We start from the raw sequence: 18722 nt of genomic DNA, 5'->3' as shown, positions 1-18722 counted from the left end.
ATACATACAGACATAGTTGGGTATTGAAAATATGGCTTTCTTCACTTATGGCGTAGTTGTTTTACTCCGACATTACCAAGCATATAGTATTGTCATTAATAGTCAATTTGTTAACTGTTATTAGCACTAACCTTCTCGTCTGCTAGTGTGAAATTGACATTTTGTTCCAAATGACTAGATATCGTTTTGTAGAGATGCTCCACCTGGAGCGTGGAGTCAGCATCCTCGTATATGTTCCGTGCAAATCCCCTGCTCTTCAGAGATAGTTGTCGAAGAAATCTGTACGTGGTGGATGTCCAGAAAGCAACGCTGAAAATGGGTACTTTCGCCTTATTGGCATCTGAGATGGAGTCAATTACCCTTTGAAGAGTCTGATTGCTTCCCAGAAACGGCTCTGCACCTGTCAGCACTAAAATGACGGACTTGGCAGTTGTACAGTTTGTTGAACTAGGCTCAGAATGTTCTTGGGTCATTTCCAAAGCTCTCAGAAGTGCCTTGTGTATATCGCTTGTTTCTGCGAAAGAAAATTCTTGTATACGTATTATATAATTACACAATGTAGTTTTAAAACAGCATTTGATACATGTTCATGTATGAATTGCAGAATTTGTATACATGGCAAAGTTAAGGCAATAATGCGTATTTTTCCACTCAATCATCTTCTTCGTTATTATATTACATTTGCTTACCAATAAAATAGAAAATAAAAACAAAACAAATAAAAAATAAAAATATATATTGACACACACACGAACATATACTCACCCTTACACACAAATAAACAAAATTGCATTACAGTTTTTGTCACAAATACACACATTTTCGCCTTTACACATACACATACATGCAAACTTACACAAACAGGTCTCCCCGATGGCGTAGTGGTAACGTTATCCCCTTGTAATCAAAGGGTTCTGAGTTCGACACCCGGTGTCGTTCGGATGATACTTTAAACTGTAGGTCCAGTCCCGATTAGCCTAACTGTGCATAAAGTGCACTTAGAACTCAAACTCACTCACATACACGTACAAGCAAATATATAACATTGCACTTAAATGTAGTCAAGAACTGTATACACGATAATTCATGTTAAATATTACAGACTTATAATTATTTTTTTCTTCCTGTACCGTGCATTTTAATGTAATTCTTCGCACCTGCTACTTAGGGTGGAAAGTGTATTGGATATAAAAATATGAAAACAGCGAATACCAATTTTTCAGGGCAATGGATATTTTGTATAAAATAATTTAAATATCAAAAGACGAAGGATAAACAAATTAATAAATAAGTATTACAGAAATATTTGAAATTGGAATATTCCTCTGAAATGTCAATTTGAGGATACAAACGTTGAACAGTGAATACGTATTTTTTTAAAAAAAAACAAAAAAATTTCAATCATCTTCACAACAGCAACAAACAAACCAAAAAACCTGAGAAACGCTATTTTCAAGCACAAAAATAAATTATTTCTACTGGCAATATACTTAATTTTATATTTATTAACTAATATTCGATTTTAATTAGTTGGTTGTCTATAAACTAAGACAGTTTTCTACAGTGTCAAAAGGTAGGTAGGTGAAATACTTTAATTGTAATAAAAGTTTTAGGTGTTTGTTGCTCCATAAGAATGTACGAATTCGAAAGTAGAAGAGGTCAAATGTTGGGCCACTTTAAAAACGAAAAACTGAGGTCCATGGGGCGACAAGCTCTGGAGGGGTAGAACTTTCTAAGAGACGTTTCATTTCGTGCCGCTTTTACTATCCCGCTGTTTTATGTCGTTCGATTGAATTGCTGTTTTAAGTCCAATTTATGCACATTAAGGCTAATCGGGACTGGACCTACAGTTTAAAGTGGGATCCGAACCACTGTGCCATGTGCCTCCACCGTATGTTGTTCGAGACTGGAGTCCGACACTTCTTTCAAGTAGCTCCCTCATGTATCCTCAAAATGCTGGCTCAACACCTTTTGAGAGGTTCCCAACAGGAATCGAACCCGGGATGTCTCTTCCAAAAAGCGAAAAGCGAAAAGCGAAAAATCTATCTAATGCATTGGAGCACTTGCGCTATTATCACGAACATATTTCCTACGTAAACCTTACCTCCTTCTGTCGTCATATTCCCCACATACTCTCTCGTTTTCGTTACCAACCGTGGTGAAGCAGGATAGCGTCTCGCAGTTTTCCTACTGGTCTCTGAAGGACATGGATATGATGTCTTTCCAGAATCCAAATCTCTCTTTCGTTCAGGATCCCATTCCTATGGATGGAGCACAGATGAGTATTACAGATGTGCTAACTTTAATGCAATTGTGACATATTGTTTACAGAAGATAATTGATTGCTAAGATGCCATTTGCCTTGAACTCAAACATTAAGAAGAAAACCTGCTTACTAATAAAATAAATTATGCATTGAATCTGGGTATAATCAATGGAAACTAAGCAGTGGATAGAATATCTACTCAGGATGCAACATTAATTATCCTAAGAGAATATTGTTAAATTCAATTGTCTTGTAGGTAAACAGACATACGAACATATGTTATCAACTTTTTAAACATATGTTTGCAGTAAGCCAAAGTTGCGTAGGAAAGAAGAAGCATATTTGGTTGGAAGTTACGGCACTTAATAATTTATATTCCGAGAGTTAAATATAATCGGCCAAACAAAACTACAATACTATATACAGGGTGTCATTTTAATGGCGCCCACGGACCACAGATTCGTATAGAGGACATCAAAACAAACAACTTTTCCCAGTAACCCTTTTTCTCGTTGGTGCGTCGATTCGACGCTACAGCCGTTCAAAAAAGACCGTTTTGCCGCCTGGATGCTGGCAACCCAACACAACATTTGATCGTACCTGTGACGTCATATCCTGCGGCGAAATAGCGCACGACAGGGTTGCAAGGAACACACAAATTTTGTGAAAAATGACGAACTACAAACCACATTATTAGCTGTAAAACGAAGCGAGAAACGCGTCCAGCAGACCGAACATCATAGCCTACTAGCCAGAAGATCAGCAGTCATCTCAGGGGAAGGGCGAAGTGAACAAATGATATGAGAAATGGTAAAAAAACGTATTCAAAATGAAATGTCAATGTCGGATTTTGTCTCACCTACATCTAAAATATCAACAACAATAAATTTTATTGGACTTACAGCTTACACGTGGCTGTTTACGCCCAACTTCATGTCAAATATTTGCAAATCTCGTTGATATCTACAGGTTTGTGTCCAGATGCCATGCGGAACTTTTGTGCTGATAACGGAAGTATCCGAGGTTCACGTTGTTACATTTCGGCTAAAACAAGTACAACCACAGTAACAAACTAATGATGAATCAGTACCGAATATACTGCCCTGTTTACATTTACAAACTATTACATGTGTATCCGGTGCATAGATAAACACATAGTCGTCTTAGAGCTTGTACTACTTATGTCCCTGTATTTTCAATAATTTTTGCCACTTGCCTCATAATGCTCTGAATATACATTATATTATCTGTTGCTTACCTTTGGAATTTTGAGTTCTTTCATTTCTATTTTGTCAACTGTTCAGTGTGTCACAGACAACTATAGCTCTTTTCAGTTGTTACGGCGTGCGCTCTAGAAGCTGGCAGGGGAAGTGGAGAGCGGGGAAACGACCTATCCAGCGCAACGAGACAGCCCCGTTAGAGAGAGAGACTGCAGCGTTGCCAGAGTAGCGGGAAAGAGGAGTTGAAATCGAAAGAACCATGAAATACAGACGTCCCATTGTTCGCGTATGGCCTGAGAATGCGTATTATCCCCATCTTGCGGTCAGTAAAATACCGATAAGTGTATGATATCAAGTGTATACGTTGTAGGAATTCTTTCCAACTGTACCGAATGGTAGCTAGCATTGTCCATTACAATCACTGCGTCTTTGATGTTCCTTTCGTCAAGCGTATCTAAAAACCGCAAAAACCACTGAAAACTAATTTACATTCCTGTAGAAAACCAGCGTAACTGGAACCTACGTGACAAACAATAATGCGCCCACCTTTACCCACGGGCACTTTTAAACCCCCTGTACCCTCTTTATTTTGCCACATTTTCGTTGGGCCGTAATTCTGATGTATGTACGTTTCATCTAAATAAAATACCTATATAGGACAAAGGTTCCTTATTTTTTAGAAGATGCATTTTTCGCAAAAACGTTACTCTGGCTGTAACTATATCGGCTCTCTCCATCAGAAATCGTCTACCGTCATTGCTCTTTTTGTACTTGAACCCCATAGGCTTCAGTATCCTTCACTACGACGAAACTCTCCACTGAAAGCTTATTTGTGTATGCAAATCAACGAAAACTTGTTCAGTGTTGGATATTCACCCTTTACATAATACCCGAGAATGATTATTCTTATTATATCTTTATCGCAACCGTCGATTGCCTTTCTGATACTGTTCCTTTTGATTCGTTTGCGCGGTGATTCAAATGACGTGGAACCCGACGCCTCAAGACTGTCTTTGCCTTCCCTAACAATATGCTGCACAGTTCGCGTCACAATGGAACAGCGAGAGAACAAATAAACGTCACATCACATGCCACATACACGTTTATCGAAGAAACAATGCAGTTAGGCAATACACGACGCGACAACAATTACTCCCACATATGTTAATCCTACATTCCACTCATAACAAACAGGAATCAACACTGGGGCAAAAGACCATCATCAACGCGGTGAATTGGCAACACAGCAACGTGCAGAACGAAGTTAGCGCTGCAGCTTCCTCCCGCAACTGCGTAACTCTCGGCTCCACCGCTAGGTGGTCTGTTCTCTGGTTGGTCAGCGGCATGTTCCCCGCTCCCCACTTCCCCTGCCAGCTTCTAGAGCGCACGACGTAAGAACTGAAAAGAGCTATAGTATCAGAAGGACGAAGTAGATAGACTAAATTGTAGATGCCAACTTGGTAACTAGATTTGCAAATATTTGACATGTAAGCTGAGACAAAATTCGATATGACCACTTCCACTTGAATTCTATTTTCTTTCTACTATTTTTCGTATCGTTTGTTTACTTCCTGTTAGGTTAAAGAACGTGTTTTCTCGTTTTGTGTTACGGTACATAATGTGGCTGATTGTAGCTATGTCATTTTTCACAGAGTATGTGTGTTCCTGGCAACCCTGGAACGCATCGCTTCACGACGGGATATGACGTCACAAATGCAATCAAATAATGTGTGTGGTTGCCAGCATTCAGGCGGCAAAACGGGCTTTTTTGAACGACTGTAGCGCCGAAACGACGTACCAACGAGAAAAATGTTACTGAGAAAAGTTGTTTGTTTTGATGTCCTCTATACGTTTCCGTGGTCCGTGGGCGCCATTAAAATGACACCCTGTATATTTGCTTTCTTGCACAATATTAAACAATATGGAGAAAGATTGTATCTGAACTAGCACTTTAAACCAGGCCAATATAACTAGAAATAATACAGTGCGATCGAAAAGTCCCCGCACTCATACTTTGAAAATATGCTACGAGGTCAGTAGGCAACATGAGTTGGCAACGTTGTTAGTAGCGACTGGTATGACCTTGAAGAATGCGATAACGTCCCGAGAGAGCTGCACTGCTATTACAGTCAGTGGTGTGAGTCATTATTGTGCAGTCGGTCGACAATGCCTTTTAAGCGAGCGCAGCGAATCGCTTTGTTAGAAGCATATTTTGAGTGTAAGACATACAGAGGTTGTGTGGAGAAATGGAGACGTCCATTCCCTGATGATCCGGTGCCAGGAAAAAGTGCAGTGTACGATCTTGTTCGCCGATTTCGTGAAACAGGCTCAGTGCATGATCGACAACGAAGTGGAAGACCCAAGGTCGTCACACACGAATTCCTAGAGAACGTGAGTCAGCGAATGGTGCAATCTCCAAGAAAATCTATACGACGTTTGTCACAAGAAGTTGGAGTATCATATGGATCCACACAGAAGGCACTGAAAGTAGCCAAGTTTCACCCATATCGTGTGAAAGTCGTCCAGGAGCTGAAAGCGTTAGATAAAGATAAGCGTATCAAGTACTGCCGGTGGTTCCGTGCTTTCACACGCAACAATGTGGCCGTTCTCGATAAAACTTTTTTTTACCGACGAAGCATGGTTTCATCTCAGTGGATACATCAACTCACACAACAACCGAATGTGGGCAACTGTAAACCCACATGCCCTGCATGAAGTACCGCTACATTCTGCAAAGGTCGGTGTCTGGTGTGCCATTTCGCGACGAAGGATTGTTGGACCCCTGTTCTTTGAGGACACAGTGGATGGCGATGTGTACAGGGATTTGGTGCAACAATTCGTGGCTATGTTGGAAGAGGATGAGCGTGAATGTTGGTTCCAACAAGATGGGGCAACGTGCCATACTGCAAACGACACAATGGCTATGTTGCGCGAGTTTTTCGGAAACCGCATCATCTCCAAAAATTTGTGGCCCCCTCGTTCCCCCGATCTCACGTCCCCCGATTTCTTTCTTTGGGGGTTCCTGAAAGAAAGAGTATATACACACAACCCTCGCACATTGGATGAACTCCGACAAGCAATTTCTGACACTATTGCTTCAATTCCAGCTGAAACATTGAGGAAGGTGTCGCGGAACATGTGTAAGCGTGTAGACGTGTGTTTACAGGAACATGGCCGCCATTTTCAACACTTCCTATGAACCGGAAACCAAACACTACTTTGCAATGTCCATAGAGAGTGCAGCATAACCTCCATTGTGTGTTTATGTGATTATGTTCTGTTTGTGTTGCGTTATGTTTGTGTTTTGGAAACTTTTTCCTCATGCGCTTAAAGTTATATAGTAGTGGGGGTTATGCTACGGACAGGACAGGAAAGGAAGAGCTGCTCTCCAGCAGATTTGCTATACTTAAAACAAGCTCAACATGCCTACATGAGCTTTTTGCTCAAGTGTGGAGCCCCGTTTAATCCAAGATTTTTGTGAAAATGCCCTCAAATATTTTTCGGAAAGGAAGAGCTTTCTCGGAAAGGAAGAGCTCTCTGAGAAAGGAAAATATGCCCCTCTTGATGCCACACTTAAAACCAGGCCACCCTCACACACATACACACACACACACACACGTACGTGCATATGCTACCTTGTGGGGACTCTGTTAGTGCACATACACTGTGGGGACCGGGGGAAATCACAGTCGTAGTCTGATGTGTTTGTTGAAATTATGTGACAAATAACACAGTAAAACTATAAACTCCTGAAAATTAAAAGTAATCTACATTGTGAGCAAATTATACAAGAAAAACGTTTCCTATCCTTGTGGGGACACCAGTCCCCACAAGGCCTGTGAAATCAGGTGGCCTCGGGTCCCCACAAGGTCCATTACTTTCATGAAAATTTGCACATACACTCCATACACACGATTGATTCTGTACAGACGCTGTGGGGACCGATGTGTAAATAAGTTTGAAAATGCTACCCTGTTTTTACTTGACAATAAAAGAGAGGAAATACTTTTAGTCTCTGTCGGTTTTTGCAGTTTTTGTCGTTTATGATATTTTTCATAAACAAAATCGTAAATACTTGTCCTGCAGAGAATAAATCACTGGAAAAGAGAAACAGTTGTTACATGAAATAGGAGACATCTGACGGTGGATGTAATTAAATGACTGACAAATAAAGTTAGCAAATTAATTATACTAACGAGTGTTGTACTATTTTGGGTAGAAATGCAAACTTCTGTGTTTTAACATGAAGACAAAAAGTAAAAAGCTACATAGCACGCGTATTACAAATAATAATGATGATGATGATAATAATAATAATAATAATAATAATAATACCACCACCATGTGATATGATGTGGAAATTTTGCAGAGGGTTATAGGACTTGAAATTGATTCAATAAAGTTCCGAGTTCGATTTTTTTCTTCCAGTGTTCCTTCACCAATTTTATCTAATCGTCACGATTAACCCAAAAAGCCAGAAAGAAACGATGCAAAATGTGATATATGCAAAGTATTTTTCATTGTTCTCACAAACTATGTGTGTTTAATTTATATACATTTCGAATCATGCTTTGCTTTAAGTTAAATGTTAATTTGTATCTAAATTCAATTAAACATTACAATGCTGACCAAGGCATGAAACAAGGCTCAACAGTGTTACTAAATTAAATTAGTTAATAATTTAAAAAGTGCTTTTACAAGAGATATAACTTCTGATGGAAAATCGAGTAGTGTCCCTACAACGTTGTTATCTTCCATTGAAGAAATATATAGTGCGCTCAAGGGTAGAAATTTTCCAAGCGGAAACGGGAGGGGTGTATCATGGGCAAAGTCAATATATTTTTCAAGGAAGCTAAAATGTAATTTACACGCCATGAAAATACTAACAGTAACTGTTATTATTATTATTGATTTATGTACATTTCTAATTTATGATAATATATTATTATTTTATGCATTATTTACATCTCACAAATTCAATCAATTTACTTTATGTGCTCGGATGCTTTGAAATAACGAAGTCATGGCTTCAATTCGCGATAGAAATTCGATATACGTTTAAGAAACTTTTCGCTTTTTGTTGTTGAAGTGTATTATGTGCTCACAAGGTATATTACTGCCTATCCAAAGCGAGTAGTGTCCCCACAAGGATGATATCTTCTGTTGAAGAAGTGTTTGATGTTCTCACAAGGTTTATTACTTCTCATGCAAAGTGGGTAGTGTCCCCACAAGGTTGTTATCCTCTGTTGAAGAAGTGTATGATGTCCTCACAAGGCTTATTACTTCCGATAAAAAGCGAGTAGCGTCCCCACAAGGTTACTATCTTCTGTTGAAGAAATGTATTATGTCCTCACAAGGTTTATTACTTTTGATGCAAAGTGAGTAGTGTCCCCACAAGGTTACTATCTTTTGTTGAAGAAGAGTATGATGTCCCCACAAAGTTTATTACTTACGATGCAAAGTGAGTAGTGTCCCCACAAGGTTACTATCTTCTGTTGAAGAAGTGTATGATGTCCCCACAAGGTTTATTACTTCTGATGCAAAGTGAGTAGTGTCCCCACAAGGCTACTATATTCTGTTGATGAAGTGTATGATGTCCTCACAAGGCTTATTACTTCTGATGCAAAGTGAGTAGTGTCCCCACAAGGTTACTATCTTCTGATGAAAAAGTGTATGATGTCCTCACAAGGCTTATTACTTCTGATGCAAAGTGAGTAGTGTCCCCACAATGTTACCATATTCTGTTGAAGAAGTGTGTGTTGTCCCCACAAGGCTTATTACTTCTGGTGCACAAGTGAGTAGTGTCCCCACAAGGTTACTATATTCTGTTGAAGAAGTGTATGATGTCCTCGCAAGGCTTATTACTTCTGGTGCACAAGTGATTAGCGTCCTCACAATGTTGTTATCTTATGTTGAGGAAGTGTATGATGTCCTCAAAAAGTACAGGGGGGGGGGCTTAAAAATTTTCGAAGGAAGGAGGGGCGACATAACACATGGGTAAAATCAATATTTCAGTCAAGGAAGCTACAAGTTAGATAAAACTAAATTAATGCTTACTGGAAGAAAGCAATGCTTCGTTTCTTTTCCTTATGCCTCAGGCCTCCCCGATGGCGCAGTGGTAGCGTGCTGGGGTGCTGGGTTCGATACCCGCTGGAGGCACATAGTGGTTCGGATCCTACTTTAAACTGTAGGTCCAGTCCAAATTTGCTTTACTATGCATAAAGTGGACTTAAAACACCAACTCAATCAACCAATCAATCAACACTATGTTGTGTTATATCTAAGTAGAAGGCAACTGTGAATTCTTTATGGCGGGGAAACAAATATGTTTTTTTTTCTCGCTTTGGAAGATTCCTTCCACTGCAACTGCTTACTCATGATATCCCATTAACTGTAAACATGTTGAAGGGAAAGAACGGCGCCACATTTCATGGAGGAAGAAGAAGGAAGTGCAGGCACAGTGAATGATCCAGTGGGTAAAGCAGGCAGGTCATAATGATTTTTTTATTTTAATGCAAGTGTCATTTTTCTCTTCGGTGGGTCCTTTCGACGGTACGAACGTTCAAAAGAGTCCGTTTTTATTACATTGCTCTCTGTGATAAAACCACGCGTGCTAGGGGTGCAAGGAACACATATTGAGCCTAACGTAACGTCATCAAAACACGAAACCTTCGGTTGACAGAACCGACATTTCAACTGATTCAAGTACTGATCGGCGATATATCGTCCAGACGATATATCGCGATATTGAGGAACTATCGTCCAGGCGATATTAACTAGACGTTATATCGTCACGTTATTTTTGCGAAATATATTGTAGAGAGGGAGACGATATATCACCCATATCACGATACGGAAATAATATCGTATCGTCTGCGACGATATTTTCTTGACGATATATCTCGATATCAAAATTCCGATATTGAACATCCCTAGATTCAAGTCCAATTTATGCACAGATGTTAATCAGCCCGCCTCTGCATCGGATACGATATTTGTTTATTAAAGTTTACGTATTCTGGTTATTTCACGTCAGGAACATGGTGATTGAACAAACACAATGACGAGGATTCGAACCTGGGACCTCTGACATACTACCAGTCGCAACGGAAAGCAGACCAGTTTGCGGGATTCAGAAGTCCTGTCCCGGGAAACTTCGGGAAATGATTTCCTTACTTTCGGGATTTCCGATAGGTCAGGAATTTAAAATGATCGCGAAATAAGAATTCTGGATATACTTAATTATCGGAAGGGAAATCTTCTAGAAATGGCATCAAAATACCGAAAATAATTTCTTTGGGGACAAAATGTGCGTGGAACTCAATAATTTCAGGAGTCTTCGGAAATTCTGAACATTACCCATCCATAAAATTTTCTAAACTAGTGGGGAAATACGTGAAATTTTCTGTCCTGAAGATAGGAATAGTTTTATAAACCGTATCGATCCCGTCCCGGACCCATAATCTCCGATCACTCACACCCATAAAGTCAAAAAAACAGTTTTTAAGTCCACTTTATGCACAGTAAGACTAATCGGGACTGGACCTAAAGTTTAAAGTAGGATCCGAACTACTATGTGCCTCCACCGGGTATCGAACCCAGCACCCCTTGAATACAAGGCGACGACGCTACCACTGCGCCATCGGGGAGGTCTGAGGCATTAGGAAAATAAAGGAAACATTGCTTTCTTCCAGTAAGCATTAATTTAGTTTTATCTAACTTGTAGACCTATTTCATTTGATGATTTTTGGTCTTTCCATTAATTTTCAGTGAACGAAAATATTCTCTAAATAATTTGAAAAATGTAAATAGTTTGGTCGTCTTCTGTGGCAGAGAAGTAAGTGTAGCGCCAGAATTCCTGAATGAATTCGAATCTTTGTCAAGGCATAATGTGTTTTTTGTCTTTCCATCTATTTCACAATTTTATCCTTGTCGTCGCGATTAGCTAAATTGGAAGAAAAGCGACGTAAGAATACAGATGGAATTAGTTTCATATTTTCTCAAACACCACATTTGCAAGGGTCATTCAGGGTTAACCGACCAAGACTACAAGTCCTACAAGGACAAAACTACGTGAGTTTTTTAAAGGAATCTCCCTGAGCATACAGGCATAGCTGCTATCAATGTGTCAGTTCCGTGAGTTATTTGGCGTTGAAGAAAAAAGACTGCTGTCATAGCCACCGCAGGATATCTTGATTTTTTTTGTCAGTGCTTCATCTGTCTAAAATTTCTTCTCTCTCATATTATCTTTAAGTGGCTCAAATAAATCTGATATTCACTAAGAGCTAAGCCCGGAGTGTAAGAACATGAAGCAAAACCCTTTCGGAGAGTTATTGCTGTCAAATTGACCATGTCGGGAAATTATGGTGAAGGATAACATTTGCAGACAACATCAACGTCTTATTTATACAAATGTCATTATACGGCACCCTTCATCAATGTGCAGGAAAACTTGTCATAAATCATGACCCTTTCCCCAAAAATTTAAGTAAAGAGCACCTTGCTTGTCCCAGTCGGACAAAAGTGTCCACGCTGTTCATTTGTGAGCAACCAGCGTTCTTCGCAAAGCTGTTGAGATCATTCGTACACTCTTGCCCATTCTCCGGCAGTTTTATCGTTCTCCTATTTATCATTGCACATTACACTATACCGAAAGTCACTGGTAGATGAATTTGCTTACTTTGATTGATTGATTTGTTTTAAGTCCACTTTATGAACAGAAAGGCTAATCGGGACTGGAGCTACAGTTTAATGTGGGATCCGAACCACTGTGCCATGTGCCTTCACCGGATATCGAACCCGGGACTTGATTATGAGGCGACAACGTTACCACCGGGGAGGGCCTGAATTTGCTTAATGTCTCGTACAGTCGCTAACTAGTCAACCGACCGTCCCTCACAAAAACGCGGCGCAGAAAATGGAAAAACTGTAGCAGAGGGAAGTTTATAATCGCATAATGTTGATCCCCGTAATTAGCAACAGTCACCTGAAAAAAGATCATCTGAAGCGTCGCCACGAGTACTGTTGGCTAAATGTAAGATGTTAGGGAGGAGAGCTCTCGTTTTATGACAACTGTAGAGGAAATTGCAATTTAGTCGCATACGTCCTTCGATATTTTCTTCTTATGCCACAGTAATGATATCCTCCAGTTAAGAAAATGCTAACAAAGCATCCACGACAAGGATAATTTGCATAGACATTCCTTCACCTACCGCATTTTCTCAAAATTGATGCATACAACTACAAGCATCCCCATATCTTTTTCCCAAACTGGGCAAGGATTTTCACTTCGAGCACTTGGGGGCAGGGTAATATTTCATATCATAAAAAATTACCGTGACATTTTATTATTATTATCATTATTGTTGTCGTTGTTTTACAAATAATAAAATTTAAATTGAATTGAAAATACCGTGGCGTTGTTGCTAAGTTCAGACTTGAGTCCTCTATTTAAATATTAGAAACTGGATTCGAATTGCTTACTTTCCATAAACTTTAACATTTATTTTAGGACAGTTCAGTGTCTTTTTGTATTTTTTCACGATGTGTATATCAGAGACTAGGGTCTACCCGATGGCGTAGTATATTGGCGTGGCCTTGTAATGAAGGGGTTCCGAGTTCGGTAGTCGGCGGAGGCAACCAAAACTTCGGATCCCACTTAAAACTGTCGGTAAAGTCCCGATTAGCCTATATGTGCATAAAGTGGACTTAAAAACAAAAACTCAAATGTCAGAGACCACTAAGTCTGATATCTTTCAAGACACACCTTGCCCATGTTTTCAAGCAACAATTTCACTATTCAAATGATATTAGGTGTTCCCAGACATCTCAGGTAGGTCAAGTGCTTCACTGCCCCTCCCCCCTTTTCCTAATATGAGCGCGAGTGCTTACATCCTACAAATTTTGGAGTAAGGAAAGAAATGAAAGCTAATTTAAAAATAACATAGGTTATATTTAAAGTTTCGTATTTTGCATTTCTGATTTTAACAAAAGTTTTAGCATATTTAAGAATATTTCAGTCAGAGGCGCAACCACGAATTTTTGTTTGGGGGGCAACCACTAGGATGAACGAATCAATAATAATAACAACACGATTGTAATTAGTATTACTATTTTTATTATTAATAATAGTAGTAGTACCAAACATTATTATTCACGCAATAAGGGGGGTTAGAAATCGGCGCCCAAGCAATAGTTTTGGATCAAACTATTTGAAATATTTTTTCAACACTTTCATTTTCATTAGCTAATAATGAAAAACAAGTACACAAACTGAATTTTTGAACGACAGAGAATGCATAACGAATATAATTATTATAGCGAGCGAAGTGAGCAAGAAAATTTTTAGAACCAAAATTGTGAAAACTGAAAATAATATAGATTCTCTTTTACATTTGTTTTTTCTTTCATTTGGATCGTTCGGCTCCTAGGGCTGACTCCCGCCGCCCCTCTAGCTAAATACGGCTCTGAACGTGATGAGACTGTAAGAAAATTAAGTATTGCGAGCAAGAAAAATACGATATGTATTTTTATTTGTATAAAATTTGAAATAAAGTGGCGTAGTTGCCCTTTTTCTCCCTCCTATTGTCCTGTTACTCTTAGAGTCTGCCAGTCTTGCTTTTCTTCTACTTCAATGTTTGACCCCCCTTTCTCCCCAGAATGGATTTTTGTCCAAGGTTGGGGGCAATGCCCCTGGCCCCTATCGTTGCGCCACTGATTTCAGTTATGTCTGTAGAACTTCATTTAAAACGCCCTATTGCTCCTACTTTGAGGGGAAAAAATTCAAGGTGCGCCTTCTGTACATGGCTCCCTAGTCCCCCTTTCCTATCCCTCGCTAGAGGCTTGAAAATAATAAACGTGTATTCATATCATTAACTTACAGACTGTGTTGCAACAATATATTTCTTTTGTTTGCTGCGAAGAAAAACACAACGTTTATGTGCGAAAATATGAAGAAAAAAAAATTATATGTCACTCACAAAGTACTACAGGGACTACCCGGTTTGAAATTTTAAATACCGAGATCCGGAATTTCTTGCACGATGAATAATATTGATATTTCATTGTTTTTAAAGGAGGTATGAGTTCGACGGGACGATCCCGTCCCCACGACGTCTAAAATTGACAAAAAATCACATATTATGCAAAATGTCGGTGCTTGGGGGAGGGTAACCTTGGGTAAGGCGCCAGAATATCTAGCTGGTTATATTTTTCATTATTGACAATGTAATTGTTTTTGGAAAAATTAAACTCGTTGGAATCATTACGAATATTAAATATCTGAATTCAAAAACATCTGAAACACTTGAACGTGGATCGATCTCAGAAAGAAACCCATTGGAACAGAGGCGCAACCACGAATTTTTGTTTGGGGTGGCAAGTGCCAGGATAAATATGCCATATTAATAATACTAATAATAATAATGTTAATAATGTTATTATTATAACATTATTATTATTATTGATTTTGCCATATTTTACTTCGCTTATTGTGCTACTTTTGGCAAATTTGCCAAAATGGGGATGAGTGATGATTTGATGAAATTGATGAATGGACACACACACACAAACATCCATGCCCAAGCCGGAATTCGAACCCGGCACCAACATTATTATTATTATTATTATTAGTAGTAGTAGTAGTAGTAGCAGCAGCAGCAGCAGCGGCAGCAGCAGTAGTAGTAGTAGTAACAAAGACATTATTACCCTCGTAAATTATGCAAGAGGGGGTAGAAGTTGGCGCTAAAGCATTTTTGTTCGAACAAACGATTGAATTATTTTTCAACACTTTCAATTTCACATTGATAAATGCATTCCAAATATAATTATTTTTTACATTAACATGTACAACTTTAGTGCACGATATATGTTTCACATATCGTCGGTGAAAGGATGAAGTGACGTATCTTGATTTTTACGATTTTTTAAGAGAGAGATTTAAAGTTTTTCGTTCAACATAATACCGTCGTGCTCATTTGATATTTATTATATCAATTGCAAATTTTGTACAATAAGTGTATGATTGTTGATACATCTGGGGAAAAAGTTACATTTTGAACATGTTTTCATTTCTGCTGGAAGAAAAATTTTGGAATGTGCTTGAATCACTTACGCCCCTTCGCCTTTTCTTTTCAAAGATTGTGATTAAAGTTACGCCCTCCTTACATTTTTTTAAAATGATTTTTTTGGTATGTAGAGATACATTTATTAATTTTCCCGTTAATATAAAGTATTTAATAATAGTTGTATTGATTTCATACCTTTATTTAAAAGTGATCCATACATTCACGTCTATTTATCCATTGCTGTTGAAAATAGTAGTTAAAAGAAGTTAATAAAATACAGAAACTTAATAATGGTTTATCTTTACAATTCAAGATATAGTAACACTTCAGTACAAAGATAATATGAATTCTGGTTGTACTTGTAACTAAGAATAAGTATGGGACTCTAAAAGCTCGTACAATAGGATATTTTTAATTTTTGTTAATAATATTCATTGTGGAAGATTTTTGTAGAAATACACAAACTCAGGTTCTCTTACTGCAGGTGTATCTCCTTCACATAAAGACATCAAACCTTCATACATCAGTGGTGAAATCCTTGGGGGATGTGAGTGTAGACACTTTGGAGTTTTGGTGAATATAACTTTCCTTTGCAGCGAGATACTTCGATAAACCACATTTAAATGGCTGTCCTTGAAATAAATTTTATCTGTTTGATTCTTGATCACCATTAGTTATCGTATGCCCGTTCAGTCAATTCCTTCACCATTATCATCCTTCCTTACAGATAGGATCCTCAGATATGATGCTACATCTCGGAAATCTAAGAAATTCATGCATCGAAGGGAATGCTCAGTGTATGGTTTATCAGATCGTGCAAGTCTAAAAATTGGTAGCAGCTGAGCTGGAATGAATACATTTCCAGTTAATTTTAGTGCCTTCATTCTGTCCGTGGTACGATTCAAAGAAATTTAAATTGATGACACTGATATGCTGAGCCATAGTAACAGTGTAGAGCATCATGGCTGCAACTATTGAGTTTTTATTTTTCCCTGTACAACCTTCAGCGAACAAGTAAATTTCTTCAACCTGTTTTACATCCAATTGATGAAGAAAATTGTTTAGGCAAGTGAAGATTTTCGCATGCACCTCTGTGGGTCGTGGGTCACTCCTTCGTGCCAAACAAAACAATAGCATTCCCTTGTCTTCAGATCATAGAGTGTAAAATTGTATATTCATAATTGTCTTTTATAAAATAACTTTATTTCATTTGAAATGGGAAGATAAATGACTTGCTGCAACTGAAACACCGCAGCAACAGTCTTGCATTGAAAGTCCGATGTGTCTTTAGCTTCCATTCTCTTCTTTCTTACAGTATCTATCTCGGCGACATGTTTTTGATACTTACGAGCACCTAGTTCGCTCTTCTTCGACTCATCTCCTTCCAGAAAGTTGCTACACACACCGCACGTATCCTTCTTCGGTCAATGAAAAGAAAGGTTCATGCTTTTGAATATCTTTCTGTATGTCTGATAAGTTGGTAAAGGGGTGATGTTCTCTTTATGATCCTAAATAAACATTCTATACATTTTGCTTTTAGGCAGATCCGAATGAAGACATTGTCTTTTTGTATCTTTCCTGCAGTAGTGAGATTCGACTCTTGGGGTCGGACCCTGTGGTCGAGTGGTCGGCCCCCGTGGCGGAGTGGTTAGAACATCGCGCTACGACGCCGGGGGTCCCGGGTTCGAATCCCGGCTCGGACATGAATGTTTGTGATTGTCTGTCCTGAAAAGTCCTGAAATTGAAATATGAATGAAATAATATGAGTGAATGAAGTGTGATGGGAAGCTTCGGCATAGGGGCTTTCCTTTAAAAAAAAAATAATAAAAAAAGTGGTTAGCACATCACGCTGCGACGCCAAGGGTACCGGGTTCGAATTCCGCTCGGGCTTGGTTGTTTGTGAATGTCCATTCATCAATTTCATCCCTCATCCCCATCTTCGCAAATTAGCCAAGATGCACAAAACGCAAAGTAAACTAAATTAAATCAATCAATCAATCAATCGACTCTTGGGAATCTCTTTATGATTTTTGCATCATATTCTCTATTATTTTGTCCCTTTCCAGTAGGCTCTGAAGTTTTCCTCCTCTTCTCTCTTTCTCATTGACATCTTCTTTTGGCTAGAGCAGTTCGCATTGTTTTCTCTGATATTAAAAATGTGTTTAGAAACATGGTTTTACACACTGATTCTACTTCTCTTTCCTTCTATGGCAAAAAGTAATGATTTGTTATTAATCTTCGAGATTCTTCATTTTGCGTAGTTTTGTGTTTACCGTCTGAAACCTTTACATATGTGTTGACGAATTCTCGTTGAAGCTGAAGGTCGTCACTTGCAAAAAAGTCCTTAAAATTTTCATGTTTATGCGGAAAAACATGAACATTTTAAGGACTTTTAAAGCATTTTTTAAAGCATTCTTTACCAAACTTTTCACATTTTCCATCACATTTTTCTTTCAGATTTCTCCCTGGAACTAACTTTTTTGTGCATGGACTAACGTATGATTCACCTTTGTTTCATAAATCGTATATAAATTTATATAATATTTCGTAAATCGTATATCTTGTTTCCCGATATAAGCTTACGCCAGTACGCGCCTTCATTTCTTAGCAGCCACTGAAGAAACTTCGCAGATATCTTTATGCAGAAAATTCAAGATACGCCAATTGCAGGGTGCTTAAATCTCCGGAACCAGTGGGAATTCAGCCACGAAATTTTGACAGGTAACAGAGGAGGTAGTCATAAATCAAAAACGCAATTTTTCGAGTTACGCCACTTCGCCCCTTCATCGACGATATATGCAACATGGAGCGATGTGGACACTAAATTGTGTGCATTTTCAAAGTTTATTTAATACATATTATATACAACTTATATTATTTAAATCCATTAGGCAACCAATTCATCCATCTCACAATAAACCAACAGCAAAAATTACATAAATTGTCTGCACGCTCCCTTTCCTCGAAACAATTGTTCATGCATTTAAAACAAAATCAATTAAGACAAGTCTTATTTCTCTGTCTGGTAATTTACAATGCATTACAGAGAACAATGATATATTGCGAGCAAAGCGAACAAGAAAATTTTTGGATTCAATTTTTTTTGCAGGCTGAAATCGATATTGATTTAATTGGGCTCAAACAATTTCACGAGACGCCAATGCATTCTCT

General features: G+C 38.5%; 1 protein-coding gene across 1 annotated transcript in view; it reads right to left on the bottom strand.

Annotated features, from left to right (window-relative positions):
* LOC145993909 (inter-alpha-trypsin inhibitor heavy chain H3-like) overlaps window positions 1-18722 on the bottom strand; it is a 212628-nt gene that overhangs the window by 12922 nt on the left and 180984 nt on the right. Inside the window, exons 8-9 of the mRNA XM_083129821.1 lie at window positions 2105-2261; window positions 132-514 (exon numbers count right to left, since the gene is read on the bottom strand). Of these exons, the coding sequence (XP_082985947.1) occupies window positions 132-514; window positions 2105-2261 (540 nt within the window). The remainder of the gene's footprint in view (window positions 1-131; window positions 515-2104; window positions 2262-18722) is intronic.

This window comes from Lepisma saccharinum, chromosome 10, assembly GCF_977018435.1.
Source record: "Lepisma saccharinum chromosome 10, izLepSacc3.1, whole genome shotgun sequence".
Taxonomy (NCBI): domain Eukaryota; kingdom Metazoa; phylum Arthropoda; class Insecta; order Zygentoma; family Lepismatidae; genus Lepisma; species Lepisma saccharinum.
Note: the sequence above shows the minus strand (reverse complement) of the source record. Positions and strands in the feature narration are given on the sequence as shown.